Genomic DNA, 16924 nt, shown 5'->3' with positions numbered 1-16924 from the left:
ACCTCTAAGATGGCAAGATTACTGCTCCCCATCATATTCTATAGGAAAATGGGATCTTTGTAACTATATTCTGGCTTTTATATGGTTCAGCAGTGTCAGACTTGGGTTCCAGTTGTCTGGGGGCCCTCTTCTCCGTCAATCCCATAGGAAATGACCCATGTAGCCTTTAAATTAGATTGTCTTCTGCTAGACTTTGAGGTTCAGTGCTGGGTCACATCACGGCTTACTCCCGTACCCTAATAGGCCAGTCCAACACTGTGGTTTGGGACAACTTGGACAAAACATATACAAAGTAGATCACCCCCCCCCCCAAACTAGAACCATTCCAAGACGTCAACCCTGTTCTAGCTGTGAACCACTTTAGCAAATAATATTATGAGATATCACAACTTTAATTTACATTATTAAAAGGCCCATGATCAAAGTAATTAAAAATTGCATAGAAAGACATCGCTTCTGTACTCCACCACATTGTACCAGCCCAGGTATCCAGTCAGAATTACTAAATATTCTCAAAGTTTGATCAAACCAGATGGTCAAATCCTCACAATGTGGTACATGTACAATGCCATTGAGATCCCTTACCCAGGGATTTCAGGTACAGGAACACTTCTCAGGACCTTAAAAGGGTTTTGCCCATGAAAGAAATTTGAATCCCCTTGTGATGTTTACACAATACAATACCCTTTTACTTTACAATTTGAGGGCAGGGATTCTCTTAAGCTTCATGATCCCTCTGTGCAATGAGATGCTGTGTGCTGACAATGTGCTTAGATTATCAGGGTACAGGGTTTATCTACACTTTTATTTCCCTTCTGAACATTCTACTAGTATCTGACACATAGAAAAAGAGAGATGAGACAGGTCAGAGAAGAGAGATGATCCATGAGATGGATATAAAACACAATCACACTCTCATCCCTGCTATAGCTCAGCTATAACACACACAGAGTCAGTTCTGCTATAACTCCTTCCCCTCTTATAAATATCTGTGCAGTCAATAGAAGCTATTCATGGGAATAATTTGTCCTGCCCAACCCTAAGCCAAAAAGTTTATGGTCGGATCCCAGGGTAACCAAATTGTATACACCGGGACTGATAGAGACAGGTTGGAATTATATCTGTGATATGCTGTATTTTTGTTAATAACAGTGAATTAGAGAATGTGATATTGTGTTATCCTGAGTATATTTAAGAATCTTGTCTTTGTGGGAGGAATATCCCTTTAAGGTTTAAGATGGCATGGGATACAGAGATAAGTTGAAATGAACTACTAACATAGGAAGAAATCTATGTTGGCCTTACAATCAGATTATTACTCTTAACACAATTTAACGCATTTAATGGTTTTTATGAGAAAATTAAGGGGAACCTGGTAAAAATTGAAACACCATTCCATCAATGTGTCCAATGGATTAACCAATGGATTTCTCTTCTCAATGATTAGGGATATATTACAAATATAACCTCAATGTGAAAACCAGTACTGATTCTGTTCAATAGTATGTATGATCAGAGGCCCAGATCGATGGTATTGTAAATGGCCAACTTACTGGAGGGAGCAGCACAAGGTGGGCTGGAAGTTTCAGCAGCCCCCCATCCCTTCATGTTGTAGGCAGAGACTCTAGCATAATATTCTGTGCCCTGAAAAACATTAAAAAAAATTATTTACTACTAATAAGTTATTATAATTATATTATATAATAATATGATATAATAGAAATAATAATCATTTTAAAAACCATAAAATAATAATAGTAATAAAAATAATAATAAAAATTAACAACACAATAATATGGAGAAATCCCCTTTTTAATCCATATGCTAATGAGGTAGTTGGGGGTTTGTCCTCAACACCTGAAGCACTGATGTTCCTGGCTGGATAAGTAATCTCTCCTTCAAATAAGCAGGAGATTTGTTCTGTGAGAAGTGTGGAGTGACACTGCGAGGACCAGGAATTGACTTAGGCAGGAATAGCAATGTTCCAGTTGCTTAGGACACATCCCGGTGCATTAACTCCCTCTAGAATACAGATTAAAATTGATGTATCTTGGAATTTGAATAATGGACATAAATAATATAGATATGTTGAAAATAACAATGTTTCTCTCTACAACATAGTGCTAGCAGTTTAAGATGCCTGGTGGAAGTGGTGTACTCCCTTTAAAGGGAACTTGTCACCAGGGACCTAATTTTCCCTAAAGACAGGTTACAAAAGCCCGTTACACCTGCATTGCAAATATGTATTTCTACTTTCTCTAAGCATTTGCATCACAATGTAATTGAGTGTTATAACTTTCCCTGCACCCTTACAGAATCCTTTGTGCAGTCCCAGGGGTTGGGCTTTGGTTTGGATACATTTCGCAAAAAAAACCAACATGTGACTTGTCTATGCTGCAGACTCCTCAGCTCTCAGCCCTCACCTTTGTGCTCCTGTACAGCTCTTCCCTCCCCCACTGATGTCAGCTCACCACACTGAACTCTGTGAAGGAGCAGGATGGAGGAGCTGTACAAGAGTACAAAGGTGGGGGCTGAGAGCTGAGGACTCTGCAGCACAAACAAGTTATGTGTTGTTTTTTGAAGTGCATCCAAACCAAAGCCCTACCCCTAAGACTACACAGAGGATTCTGTCAGGGTGAAAGGTAAGTTATAACACACAAATATTTAATGAAAATGCTTAGAGAAAGCAGAAAGACATATTTGCACAATGCAGGTGTAATGGGCTTCTGTAACCTGTCTTTAGTGAAAATGAGGTCCCTGGTTCTCTTTAAAAGGGTTTTCTGGGCTCTAACTATTAATGTTGTATCCATAGCCTGCAATGTCTCCACTCCAGAGATAGATTTGTTTGTAATATAGTAATAAAGAAGCACTGCAGCTGCATCTCCCCACAAAGGTTAAGTAGGTCGGCACACTCCAGGAGCCTCCGTCGATCATTTGCATAAATATATTATAAGCTTTTTCTCTGCTTCTGCCACCTAAAAATATTAGGCACTGTAGGCATGAGTTAGATATTAGAAACCTATGACTGGATCTACCTTAGGTAGATCCCTGATGGTAGGTTTCTTTTAACAAAGATCAGTGGAGTAGGAAATTAAAGAGGAAAGTAGTTGAAATAGGGACTGGGACTCGGAAAGACAGACAGGACATTGAGCCGTAAACTTAACCTCCAAAAAATGACGCCTGCCTATTGCCTCAGTGTGTCCTAGTGACATAGGACAACTAGAAGACAACCCCTCCCTAGAACTCCTTGCAGAAACAAAGGAAAGAAACAAAAAGACAGTAGTGTTTTATCAATTTGTGAACTTTATGAGAAACTAGACGTCGCTCATCTGCTCCGCGTAACAATACATAACAATTGGCTGAGCTGACAGCTGTACAGGACGGAGCTATTATTAGATGCTGTGAAATCTAAAAATAAAGGCCAGTGGTGGTTATTAGCGGGAGTGGAGGAGGACCCTGTAAATATCTGATAAGTAGCGTCTGTATCTATTTCACAGCCAAAATGCACAAGGAATGTCCGGGGCTCTGGGTGGATACACACGTCTTACTCTACTCATCAGTCACAGATCTTCTCTTCAGAGGGATCGGCAAATGTCCTTCTGATGTAGATTATACTGTGATCCACTCAGCCGGACACATGTGCATTAGGGTCCTATAGGCTTCATGCTAATTGACAATTTCCATCTGTTCCACAGTATGGAGATACGCCCGGGTCCAGAAGTAACATATGTACCGGGTCCAGGAGTAACATATGTACCGGGTACAGAGAAACATATGTACCAAGTCCAGGAGTAACATATGTACCGGGTCCGGAGAAACATATGTACCGAGTCCAAAAGTAACATATGTACCGGGTCCAGGAGTAACATGTGTACTAGGTCCAGGAGTAACATATGTACCGGGTCCAAGAGTAACGTGTACCGGGTCCAGAAGTAACATATGTACCGGGTCCAGAAATAACATATGTACCGGGTCCAGAAATAACATATGTACCGGGTTTAGGAGTAACATATGTACCGGGTTTAGGAGTAACATATGTACTGGGCTCAGAAGAAACATATGTACCAGGTTTAGGAGTAACATATGTACTGGGTCCAGAAGAAACATATGTACCGGCTTTAGGAGTAACATATGTACCGGCAGTGTCGGACTGCAGTAACTAGGATTGAAAAATGTTCACCTGTTCACCCATGGGCCAGTCCGAGTCTGTGTACTGTGTCCAATACTCAGGGCTGGCACCAGCACTGGGAGTGCCTGGGCAAGTGCCGGGGCCAAGAGCTTCGCGGGGGTCCCACATAAGGCTGTACGTAAGGAAACTATGGGGGTGAGGGGAACTGTATCTAATGAATCCACAGGGTGTCACAGGGTTTATATAAAATAACCATGAGGGGCTGTATATAAAATAACCATGAGGGGCTGTATATAAAATAACCATGAGGGGGCTGCATATCAAATTACCATGAGGGGGCTGTATATCAAATTACCATGAGGGGGCTGTATATCAAATTACCATGAGGGGCTGTGCATAAAATAACCATGAGGGGACTATATATAAAATAACCATGAGGGGACTATATATAAAATAACCATGAGGGGACTATATATAAAATAACCATGAGGGGCTGTATATAAAATAACCATGAGGGGCTGTATATAAAATAACCATGAGGGGCTGTATATAAAATAACCATGAGGGGGCTGCATATCAAATAACCATGAGGGGGCTGTATATAAAATAACCATGAGGGGGCTGTATATAATATAACCATGAAGGAGGCTGTATATAAAATAACCATGAGGGGGCTGTATATAAAATACCCATGAGGGGGCTGCATATCAAATAACCATGAAGGAGGCTGTATATAAAATAACCATGAGGTGCTGTATATAAAATAACCATGAGGGGGCTGTATATAATATAACCATGAGGGGCTGTATATAAAATAACCATGAGGCGGCTGTATATAAAATAACCATGAGGGGGCTGTATATATAATAACCATGAGGGGGCTGTATATAAAATAACCATGAGGGGGCTGTATATAAATAACCATGAGGGGCTGTATATAAATAACCATGAGGGGGCTGTATATAAAATAACCATGAGGGGGCTGTATATAAATAACCATGAGGGGCTGTATATAAATAACCATGAGGGGGCTGTATATAAATAACCATGAGGGGGCTGTATATAAATAACCATGAGGGGCTGTATATAAATAACCATGGGGGGCTGTATATAAAATACCCCTGAGGGGGCTGTTTGGGATGATAAACAAGGGAATATTTTAGGGAACAAGAGACATTTTTAGTTTCTGAATTTTTAATGCCACCATGTGAGTTCCCTGCAAAGGGGCCCACCGAGGTACTGTCACCCAGGGGCCTACTGAAACCTGGAGCCAACCCTTCCAATACTCACCATAGTGAGGCCTGTCACTGTGTACTTCAGTGACTGCATATTCTCCACAATGGCTTCACCCACCAATGGACAGAAGTCAGGAGAGCTGCTCCATTCAACTAGAAGGACAAGAAGAGACAATATAATCATTGAATATCCAACCAATTTATTTAGGTTTACAAGATATTAAATTGTAAAAACAATGTCTTGTTCATAAAATTGCCAAAAAGCCTTCACTTTAATGGAGTTTATCAACAACTTTGACCATACAAAGCTGCAGACAGTGTTAGATATTGGCCCTGGAGAGCTGTGTGTTGTTAGTAGCAGCAGGACTGTGCATTTATATTCCAGGATTGTATCCTAACACTGATGTGTCCTTAGTTCTCTACAGTACATTAAAGGAGACCTAACATCAGGAATACACTAACAGAGGTATATACCGTTCTGTCTACATTGCCTTTACCTAAAGTTTTAACCATAACTAACTAAAAACTTTATACAGATGAACTTCAGAGGCTACTGGGGCGTGAAGTAGCAGTTAGTGTATTCCTGATGACAGGTTTCCTTTAAAGGAAATCTATCATCAAAATCCATCCTGATAAACCAGGGACATTACTCATAGATCAGGCACCGTGACTGTGGTAATCTTCTTATATTTGTTATTCATGGTCTCCTTCCTTCTAAAATCAACGTTTAAAATTATGCTAATGAGCCAGAAAGACTTTTGGAGGTGTTCCCATGTTTACCATGTTACACTGTCAAGGAGCATGTCTTAGCTTACTCTGTTCCCTCAGCAGGGGTTGTTACCAGAGTGCTAAAGATGTCACAGTACAGGGATAATACACACAGTGATGTCACAGTACAGGGATAATACACACAGTGATGTCACAGTACAGGGATAATACACACAGTGATGTCACAGTACAGGGATAATACACACAGTGATGTCACAGTACAGGGATAATACACACAGTGATGTCACAGTACAGGGATAATACACACAGTGATGTCACAGTACAGGGGTAATACACAGTGATGTCACAGTACAGGGATAATACACACAGTGATGTCACAGTACAGGGGTAATACACAGTGATGTCACAGTACAGGGATAATACACACAGTGATGTCACAGTACAGGGATAATACACACAGTGATGTCACAGTACAGGGATAATACACACAGTGATATCACAGTACAGGATAATACACACAGTGATGTCACAGTACAGGGAAAATACACACAGTGATGTCACAGTACAGGGAAAATACACACAGTGATGTCACAGTACAGGGATAATACACACAGTGATGTCACAGTACAGGGATAATACACACAGTGATGTCACAGTACAGGGATAATACACACAGTGATGTCACAGTACAGGAATAATACACACAGTGATGTCACAGTACAGGAATAATACACACAGTGATGTCACAGTACAGGGATAATACACACAGTGATGTCACAGTACAGAGATAATACACACAGTGATGTCACAGTACAGGGATAATACACACAGTGATGTCACAGTACAGGGATAATACACACAGTGATGTCACAGTACTGGGATAATACACACAGTGATGTCACAGTACAGGGGTAATACACACAGTGATGTCACAGTACAGGGATAATACACACAGTGATGTCACAGTACAGGGATAATACACACAGTGATGTCACAGTATAGGGATAATACACACAGTGATGTCACAGTACAGAGATAATACACGCAGTGATGTCACAGTACAGAGATAATACACACAGTGATGTCACAGTACAGGGATAATACACGCAGTGATGTCACAGCACAGAGATAATACATACAGTGATGTCACAGTACAGGGATAATACACACAGTGATGTCACAGTACAGGATAATACACACAGTGATGTCACAGTACAGGGGATAATACACACAGTGATGTCACAGTACAGGGATAATACACACAGTGATGTCACAGTACAGGGGTAATACACACAGTGATGTCACAGTACAGAGATAATACACACAGTGATGTCACAGTACAGGGATAATACACACAGTGATGCCACAATACAGGGATAATACACACAGTGATGTCACAGTACAGGGATAATACACACAGTGATGTCACGGTACAGGGATAATACACACAGTGATGTCACAGTACAGGGATAATACACATAGTGATGTCACAGTACAGGGATAATACACACAGTGATGTCACAGTACAGGGATAATACACGCAGTGATGTCACAGTACAGAGATAATACACACAGTGATGTCACAGTACAGGGATAATACACGCAGTGATGTCACAGCACAGAGATAATACATACAGTGATGTCACAGTACAGGGATAATACACACAGTGATGTCATAGTACAGGGATAATATACACAGTGATGTCACAGTACAGAGATAATACACACAGTGATGTCCCAGTATAGGGATAATACACACAGTGATGTCACAGTACAGAGATAATACACACAGTGATGTCACAGTACAGGGATAATACACACAGTGATGTCACAGCACAGAGATAATACATACAGTGATGTCACAGTACAGGGATAATACACATAGTGATGTCACAGTACAGGATAATACACACAGTGATGTCACAGTACAGGGGATAATACACACAGTGATGTCACAGTACAGGGATAATACACACAGTGATGTCACAGTACAGGGGTAATACACATAGTGATGTCACAGTACAGAGATAATACACACAGTGATGTCACAGTACAGGGATAATACACACAGTGATGTCACAGTACAGGGATAATACACAGTGATGTCACAGCACAGAGATAATACATACAGTGATGTCACAGTACAGGGATAATACACATAGTGATGTCACAGTACAGAGATAATACATACAGTGATGTCACAGTATAGGGATAATACACATAGTGATGTCATAGATATCCGCAGTATATGTCATCAGCATTAGATCAGTGGACGTCGTGATTGGTTGAAAAAGCTGATTGGTTGGTATTTTTTAGAGCCACCCACATCCAACAATCACATAATGGGGGTCATTTACTAAGGACCCGATTCGCGTTTTCCCGATGTGTTACCCGAATATTTCCGATTTGCGCCAATTTTCCCTGTATTGCCCAGGGTATTTGGCGCACGCAGATTTACTTACTTGGCCCATTCGGATCCAGCGGCGCATTCTCTGCGGTGGATTCGGGTCCCGCGACACTTTTTTTTTCTTTTAAATGCGGCGGTTTCTCCGAATCTGTCAGGTTATCGTTCGGTCAAGCCCCCCGATTTCCGTTGCGCGCATGCCGGCGCCGATGCGCCACAATCAGATCGCGTGCGCCAAAAACCCGGGGCAATACAGGGAAAATTGGCGCAAATCGGAAATATTCAGATAACACGTCGGGAAACCGCGAATCAGGCCCTTAGTAAATGACCCCCAATATGTCTATAGTCAATCCTGGACCAGGTGAACGGCTTCATGTCTTCTACTACTTCTGATAGATTCCAGCACCTGACTAGTTAAGTCTATGGTATTCATCATCAATATTTTTTTACCCAAATATTCATCTAATCATATCACAGAGCGCAGATGGCCTAATACACTTAGCAGAATGGAAAAACACATCAAAGACTATTTCTAAGCTAATAGGACGAGCAGATCTGCAGACACTGGATTGTCTGGAAGCCTCGGAGAGAGGACGAGCAGCGCAGGGTTATTCCATGCTATCATCAAGGAGCTCTTATGTGTCCTGCTTATTAGCTTTAGGCATCTAAGAGCTGAAATCTTACAGCTGAAGCAAAGACCACAAAAAAGCTACGATCAACTAGTAAAGGCCCGGACATCTCATGTGTGACAAGACCTGGGGGCGTAACTATAGTTGTAGACAGAAAAAACTATCACAAAGATACTTTTGTGAAATCAGCTCACCCTCTCCGTTCGAACAATCCTCTTGGTCTTGACTCTGGACACTCCAGCACGGACAAACCTCGGTCACAGGTGCAGGCAGCATTAGACAGGAAAAAGAACTATTTCCAGCTGGACATCAGACGTCAGTTTTTAGGATAAAAAGTAGCAAAATTTTATTTGAAATCCATTAACCCCTAGGCGCACCAGGACGTTATAGTACGTCCCCGGGGCTAGATGCTTAGCGCACGGGGACGTTCTATAACGTCCTGCTTCTGGCACCGGCTCACGAACGGAGCCGGTACCAGAAGCAGCGGCTGTCAGCTGTCTAGTACAGCTGACAGCCTGCGCTAACACCCGCGATCGGAGCCGGCTCCGATCGCGGGTGTTAACCCCTTACACGCCGCGGTCAAACATGACCGCGGCGTGTAAGGGTGTAAGCGCTGTGGATCGGATCCCCCGTGCCGCTTACCGGGGGATCCGATCCTCTGCCGGGCAGCTCCGAGGACTGGCATGTGCCCCGGAGCTGCCCGGTCTCCATGGCAGCCAGACCCCTTCCGGGTCTGGCTGTAAACTGTCTGAGCATGCGCAAGCTTGCTCAGACAGTTTACACTGCTCTACAATAAAATAGTATTGTAGAGCAGTGTATTGAACTTAAACCAGTGATCAGAGCATCACTGGTTTAAGTTCAAGTATGTATAAGTAAAAATATGCAAAAACAGTTAACACTACACATTATAATAAATAAAAAATTAATACATAAAAATATAAGCCCCTAAAATGTCACTTTCCCATAAAAAAACTTAATAAAGTATAAAAAACATAAAAACACAAAAAAACCCCGCATATTTGGTATTGCCGCGTCCGTAACAATCTGCATAATAAAACAGAATTGTTACTGGACCCGCACGGTAAACGCCGGAGGAAAAAAACGCAAAAAACGTTCCGAAAAAAGATAATTTTTAATTAATACCCTATAAAAAATGCTCTAAAAAGTGATTTAAAAAATGTTATGCACTCCAAAATAAGCCCACTAAAAAGAACAACTGTTCTCGCAAAAAATAAGCCCCTAACAAGATTTATCTGCCAAAAAATAAAAAAGTTATGCATATAAAAAGATGGTGATGCTAAAATGAATAAGATTTTCTCCAAATTAGTTTTTATTCAGTACAATTGAATAAAATACACAAAACCCCCACATATTTGGTATCCCTGCGTCCGTAACAATCTGTATAATAAAACAGAATCGTTATTAGATCCGCAAAGTGAACCCCGTAAAAAACAACCTAAAAAAACTCTCTCTGATAAAGATGATTTTTTATTAATGCCCTTTAAAAATGCTCTAAAAAAGTGATTTTAAAAAGTTACGCAATCTAAAATAAGACCACTAAAAAGAGCTATCATTCTTGCAAAAAATAAGCCCTTAAACAGATTTTTGAGGTGAAAAATAAAAAAGTTATGCATATGTAAGTCGGTGATGCTAAAATTAACAACAATTTTGCCAAATTACTTTTTATTCAGTAAAAATGGGAAAAAATAAAAAAATATATATAAATGAAGTATTTTCATAAACGTGGCGACCCAAAGAATAAAAATAATATACTATTTTCATGGTATGGTTAACGGCCAAAAAAAAAAACACATAAAAATTTTCCTAAAAATTGATGATTTTCATTTCCTCCACCAACAAAGAGTTAATTAAATCTCACCAATTAGCTATAGATGCCCCAAAATTATGTATTAGAAAAGTGCATCTCATGTGGCAAAAGAAATAAGCCCCTATAGGTCCTCATTAAAAAAAAGAAAAAAATTATAGCCTGTACAATGTGACAGCAAATCTGCTCCGGATGGCGCCTCCTTCCCTTCTATGCCTGGCCGTGCGCCCATACAGCAGGTTACCAGCACATATGGGGTATCCGTGTACTCGGGAGAAATTGCGTATCAAACTTTGTGGAGCCTTTTTTCATTTTATCCATTACAAATGTTTAATTTTCCACCCAAAATGAGTGTATTGTGAAAAAATATTACAATTTGCAGACTCCACCTCCATTTTGTTTTAACCCCTATAAAACACGTAAAGGGTTAACAAACTTCTTAAAAGTGGTTTTTCATACGTTGAGGGGTGTAGTTTCCACAATGGGGTAATTTACGAGTCTCACTATTATTTAGGCCTCTCAGTGTCAATTAGAAACTGTGCAGGTCCATCTAAATACAGGTTTTGGCGATTTTACAAAAAATGTGAAAAATGGCTCCCAAATTCTGAGCTTCATAACATTCTAGTAAAATATGTGGAATCTGAAAAAACCATGCCAACATAAAGCAGACATTTGGGAAATGTAAGTTATGAATTTATTTGGGTGCTATGACTTTCTGAATCAAAAGTAGAGAATTTAGAACGTTGAAAATAAAGAATTTTTCAACATTTTTGCCAAATTTTGTTTTTTTTCATAACTAAACGCAAAAGATTTCATCCAAATTTTTAAACTAATTTGAAGTACAATGTGTCACGAGAAAACAATCTCAAAATCCCCTGGATATCTCACAGCGTTCCAAAGCTATAACCACTTATAGTGACACAGGCCAGATTTGAAAAATGGGGCCGCGTCCTTTAGGCCAAAAGATGCTGTGTCCCGTAGGGGTTAAAAAGGAGTACAATGGTGCATGACACAGCATAAGGAATAAAAAATAGCATCAAAGCTTACGCGTTTCGGTGATTAAACCTTATTCATAGCTTCTGCACAACTTTCTGCAGTCTGGCTATTTAACCCTGCCCTTTCAATCCCATGGATCTCTGGGTAAGGTTTTCTTAACCCTTTCCATGATTTTTTGTATAAAGCGTAAAGCGTAAAGTGTAAACATAAAATGTAAACATAAAGTGTAAACATACATAGAAGAAACTTTACATGTTTAAAAACAAGGAAAAACAGATGGTAATTATCACCTTAGTACCTGCAAGAAAAAGTGTAACTTTTCATTGTTTTTCTATCAAAGAAGCAAAAAAGAAGCAAAAAAGAAAGGTTGTATTACGTGGGGAGCATTATAGGATATTAGAAACAATATTTTATATTTATTATATATTTTATAAGTTAGCAATTTTTAGCAAAAGTGAATCAAATCTTGTTTCTTATTTAATCCAAAAGGGACCCTAGTTTTTAAAGAGAAAATCCAGTACGTTTCCCGATTTAAAAGGATCCTCCTAAGATCTCCCCCTCGCTTAGGTTTAATTACTTTTTCGATACCCCTGCATCTGAGGACACTGCAGTCTCCGGCATGATGTTCCCTAACATGTCTAGATACTGCGGAAATGTTAACCGCACTTTCTGAACTGACATCAGAGAAATGTCGACGAATGCGGGTTTTAAGATTGTTCGTAGTACAGCCTATGTAATCCAATCCACATGAAACACATTGTATCTGATAAATTACAAATGATGTATTACAGTTTATGAATTGTTTTATTTCTTGTTGTGCATCGTTAGAGTACGAGGAGAAAAATTTGCTTTGGATCGCATACCTGCAGCACTTACAACGGTCTGCTCCACATTTGAAGAAGCCTTTAGTGCTGAGCCATGTGGTATGGCCTGGACTTGATTGATATAGGCTAGGTGACAGTAAATTACTGAGATTCGGAGCCTTTTTAGCTACACATTTTGTATTGTTGTGCATAATTTTAGACAGTATGTGATCAGTATGCAGGATGGGTAGATTTTTATATATAATTTTTTCAATCTTTCCGAACTTCCAATTCTTTGTTCTACCCCATTAACTCAAGATCCACCACAATGGACATTTTTCAAGAACAGGTGGAACGAGATTTGATTGAACTAAAAGAAGCTACCACTCAGCACCAGAAATATAATATTTCAAACCAGGAACGGAAAGCCATAAAAGAAATTAAAATGAACTCTGATCTTCTAGTCCGCTCTGCAGACAAGGGGGGTGCGATAGTTCTCCTTAATGCCGGACTGTATAAAAAATTAAATTTAGAGATGTTGAGCGATGAAAAAACGTACCTAAAATTACAATCAAATCCTACTATTGAATTTCAAATGTTGTTAAGGAAACTGTTGGATGAGGGATTAAATATGGGTGCAATATCCCAGAAAATATCAGATTACCTGTATGTCAAATTTCCCGTTACCCCAGTCTTTCACTCGTTGCCGAAGATACATAAGGAGGTCTTCCCCCCTCCCCTCCGCCCCATTGTGGCGGGTATCGGATCTCTGAGTGAAAGATTGGGGGAGTGGGTTGACCACCACCTTCAACCACTGGTTGCTTCCCTTCCTGGCCTATTGAAAGATACTAAACATACTATTTCTTTACTTGATGGTATACCATGGAGACGGAGCTTCATGTGGCTGTCGTGTGACGTGGTAGCATTATACCCATCTTTAGACCATGAAATTGCATTACAATGCCTGACTTATTGGTTGGATAAATATAGTATGTATTCACTTGCAGTAAAGGAGTTTATAGTAGAAGCAGTTAATTTTCTCTTGAAAAGAAATTATTTTTCATTTGATGACAGCTATTTTTTACAGAGATGCGGTGCATCGATGGGGGGCAGATGTTCTCCATCATTAGCAAATTTGTACATGGCCAGATGGGAAGAACTTTATCTGTTTTCTGGGGCAAATCCTTTTCTCTCCCATATCAGGTGGTACGGCCGTTATATTGACGACCAGCTCCTGATATGGGAGGGAACTGTATTGGATGCAGAAAATTTTGTCACATATCTTAATTCTAACTACATGAATTTAAAATTCACATTTAATTTACAGGCTAAAACTATCAACTTCTTGGATATCAGCTTAACTGGTACCAATACTGTAGTTCAAATTTCCCCATATGTCAAACCAACGGCATCTAATACCACCTTACTAGCTAGTTCATGCCACCCCAATCATGTTATAAAGAATATCCCTACAGGAGAACTTATCCGCACTAAAAGGAATTGTTCCACATCCTCCCTGTATAAAACAGAGGAGAAAAAGGTTTGGGACAAATTAAAGAAGAGAAAATATCCGGAGTGGATGTTAAAAAGGGCTTCTCATATAGTCCATAATATCCCCCGTTCAGATTTGACTAACATGAATAAAAATAAAAAATCCAAACACAAAAAACAACAACCAATAGTGTTTACTACAACCTACAGTGTTCAGTACAAAGAAATTGAAAAAATTATATATAAAAATCTACCCATCCTGCATACTGATCACATACTGTCTAAAATTATGCACAACAATACAAAATGTGTAGCTAAAAAGGCTCCGAATCTCAGTAATTTACTGTCACCTAGCCTATATCAATCAAGTCCAGGCCATACCACATGGCTCAGCACTAAAGGCTTCTTCAAATGTGGAGCAGACCGTTGTAAGTGCTGCAGGTATGCGATCCAAAGCAAATTTTTCTCCTCGTACTCTAACGATGCACAACAAGAAATAAAACAATTCATAAACTGTAATACATCATTTGTAATTTATCAGATACAATGCGTTTCATGTGGATTAGATTACATAGGCTGTACTACGAACAATCTTAAAACCCGCATTCGTCGACATTTCTCTGATGTCAGTTCAGAAAGTGCGGTTAACATTTCCGCAGTATCTAGACATGTTAGGGAACATCATGCCGGAGACTGCAGTGTCCTCAGATGCAGGGGTATCGAAAAAGTAATTAAACCTAAGCGAGGGGGAGATCTTAGGAGGATCCTTTTAAATCGGGAAACGTACTGGATTTTCTCTTTAAAAACTAGGGTCCCTTTTGGATTAAATAAGAAACAAGATTTGATTCACTTTTGCTAAAAATTGCTAACTTATAAAATATATAATAAATATAAAATATTGTTTCTAATATCCTATAATGCTCCCCACGTAATACAACCTTTCTTTTTCTTTTTTGCTTCTTTTTTGCTTCTTTGATATAAAAACAATGAAAAGTTACACTTTTTCTTGCAGGTACTAAGGTGATAATTACCATCTGTTTTTCCTTGTTTTTAAACATGTAAAGTTTCTTCTATGTATGTTTACACTTTATGTTTACATTTTATGTTTACACTTTACGCTTTACGCTTTATACAAAAAATCATGGAAAGGGTTAAGAAAACCTTACCCAGAGATCCATGGGATTGAAAGGGCAGGGTTAAATAGCCAGACTGCAGAAAGTTGTGCAGAAGCTATGAATAAGGTTTAATCACCGAAACGCGTAAGCTTTGATGCTATTTTTTATTCCTTATGCTGTGTCATGTACCATTGTACTCCTTTTTAATGGATTTCAAATAAAATTTTGCTACTTTTTATCCTAAAAACTGACGTCTGATGTCCAGCTGGAAATAGTTCTTTTTCCTGTCTAACTATAGTTGTAGCATCCATGGCAGCTGTTATGGGGCCCACAGTGTCAGGGGGCCCGGCATCAGACCTGACACACTATAAAGTAGACCTATATATATATACAGGCAGTCCCCAGGTTACATACAAGATACACTGTACACCATAATATGTATATAACATATATGTAATGTATATATGATGTATATTGTATGTATGTATATATGCTCTATGGTTTAATATAAGTGGGAAGGGGGCCCCTTTCAGAGGTTTGCTATGGGGCCCTGCCTCTACTAGTTAAGCCACTGAGACCTTTGCTATATAAAGGCGTTCCCTACTTAAGGACACCAGACTTACAGATGACCCCTAGTTACAGACGGACCCCTCTGCCCACTGTGATGTCTGGTGAAGCTCTCTGGATGCTATTACTATAGTCCCAGACTGCAATGATCAGCTGTAGGGTGTCTGTAATGAGACTTTATTGATAATCCTTGGTCCAATTACAGCAAAAAATTTTGAAACTCCAATTGCCACAGGTTCAAAAAAATTTTTGGGCTGGGGTTACAATTATAAAATACAGTTTCGACTTACATACAAATTCAACTTAAGAGCAAACCTATGGACCCTATCTTGTACGTAACACAAGGACTGACTGTATATAAAAACCTTAGTAGAAAATTGGCTTTGGACGGAGAGTAAAACCATAAAAACAGAGAGAAATACTCTATCGTTTCAAAATTGTAACATGTTCTTCCCGTTTTCTCGTTTTAAGTTTTAGACTTTTGAGAAAATTACATTGAATTGAGATTTGAATTAAATTGAAAATGAAGGATATATGAATTATGTATTAGAAGTCAATATGAGCCTAAAACAAGGAGCCACAAGGAGTAGAGACAAGTAGGCAAAGTAGGAGGATACATTGGGCTTCTTGATTGTGAAGTGAAATTTACAAGTTTAAAGGGGTGTTACCATGAAACAATGTAGGCCCTATCCACAGCATAGGGCCGAACTTGCTGATCGTTAGAGGTCTCAGTGATGAGACCCCCACAGATCACTAGAACGGGGTCCGATGGGGCCCAATGTAACTTCCTCAAAGCCCTCGAGTTGAGTGGAACAGCTGGTTGCCCATGGTTGGGCTGCCCCATTCATCTCTATGGAGCTGTTGCTCTGCTCATCAGACTCGGATCATCAACAAGAATAAATATACAGAATTAAATTGATTTAAAGGGATAGACAGTGGACACTTGGCCATTTAATCTCTTTATGTATCACATCGTAGAGCCAAGAGGATCGAAAATCAAA

General features: G+C 39.6%; 1 protein-coding gene across 3 annotated transcripts in view; it reads right to left on the bottom strand.

The window, feature by feature from the left end:
- Positions 1-16924, bottom strand: part of ANKFN1 (ankyrin repeat and fibronectin type III domain containing 1) — a 530260-nt gene that overhangs the window by 125051 nt on the left and 388285 nt on the right. For 2 of the 3 annotated variants that reach the window (XM_072112310.1, XM_072112311.1), the window contains 2 exons: positions 5420-5517; positions 1554-1644 (listed from right to left, as the gene is read on the bottom strand). In XM_072112310.1, the coding sequence (XP_071968411.1) occupies positions 1554-1644; positions 5420-5517 (189 nt within the window). Of the gene's footprint in view, positions 1-1553; positions 1645-5419; positions 5518-9320; positions 9649-16924 lie in introns of those variants that run through there. The other variant, XM_072112312.1, reaches the window with a different exon arrangement.

The sequence above is a fragment of the Engystomops pustulosus genome, chromosome 6 (genome assembly GCF_040894005.1).
Source record: "Engystomops pustulosus chromosome 6, aEngPut4.maternal, whole genome shotgun sequence".
Taxonomy (NCBI): domain Eukaryota; kingdom Metazoa; phylum Chordata; class Amphibia; order Anura; family Leptodactylidae; genus Engystomops; species Engystomops pustulosus.
This window is presented reverse-complemented; position numbering and strand designations above follow the sequence as displayed.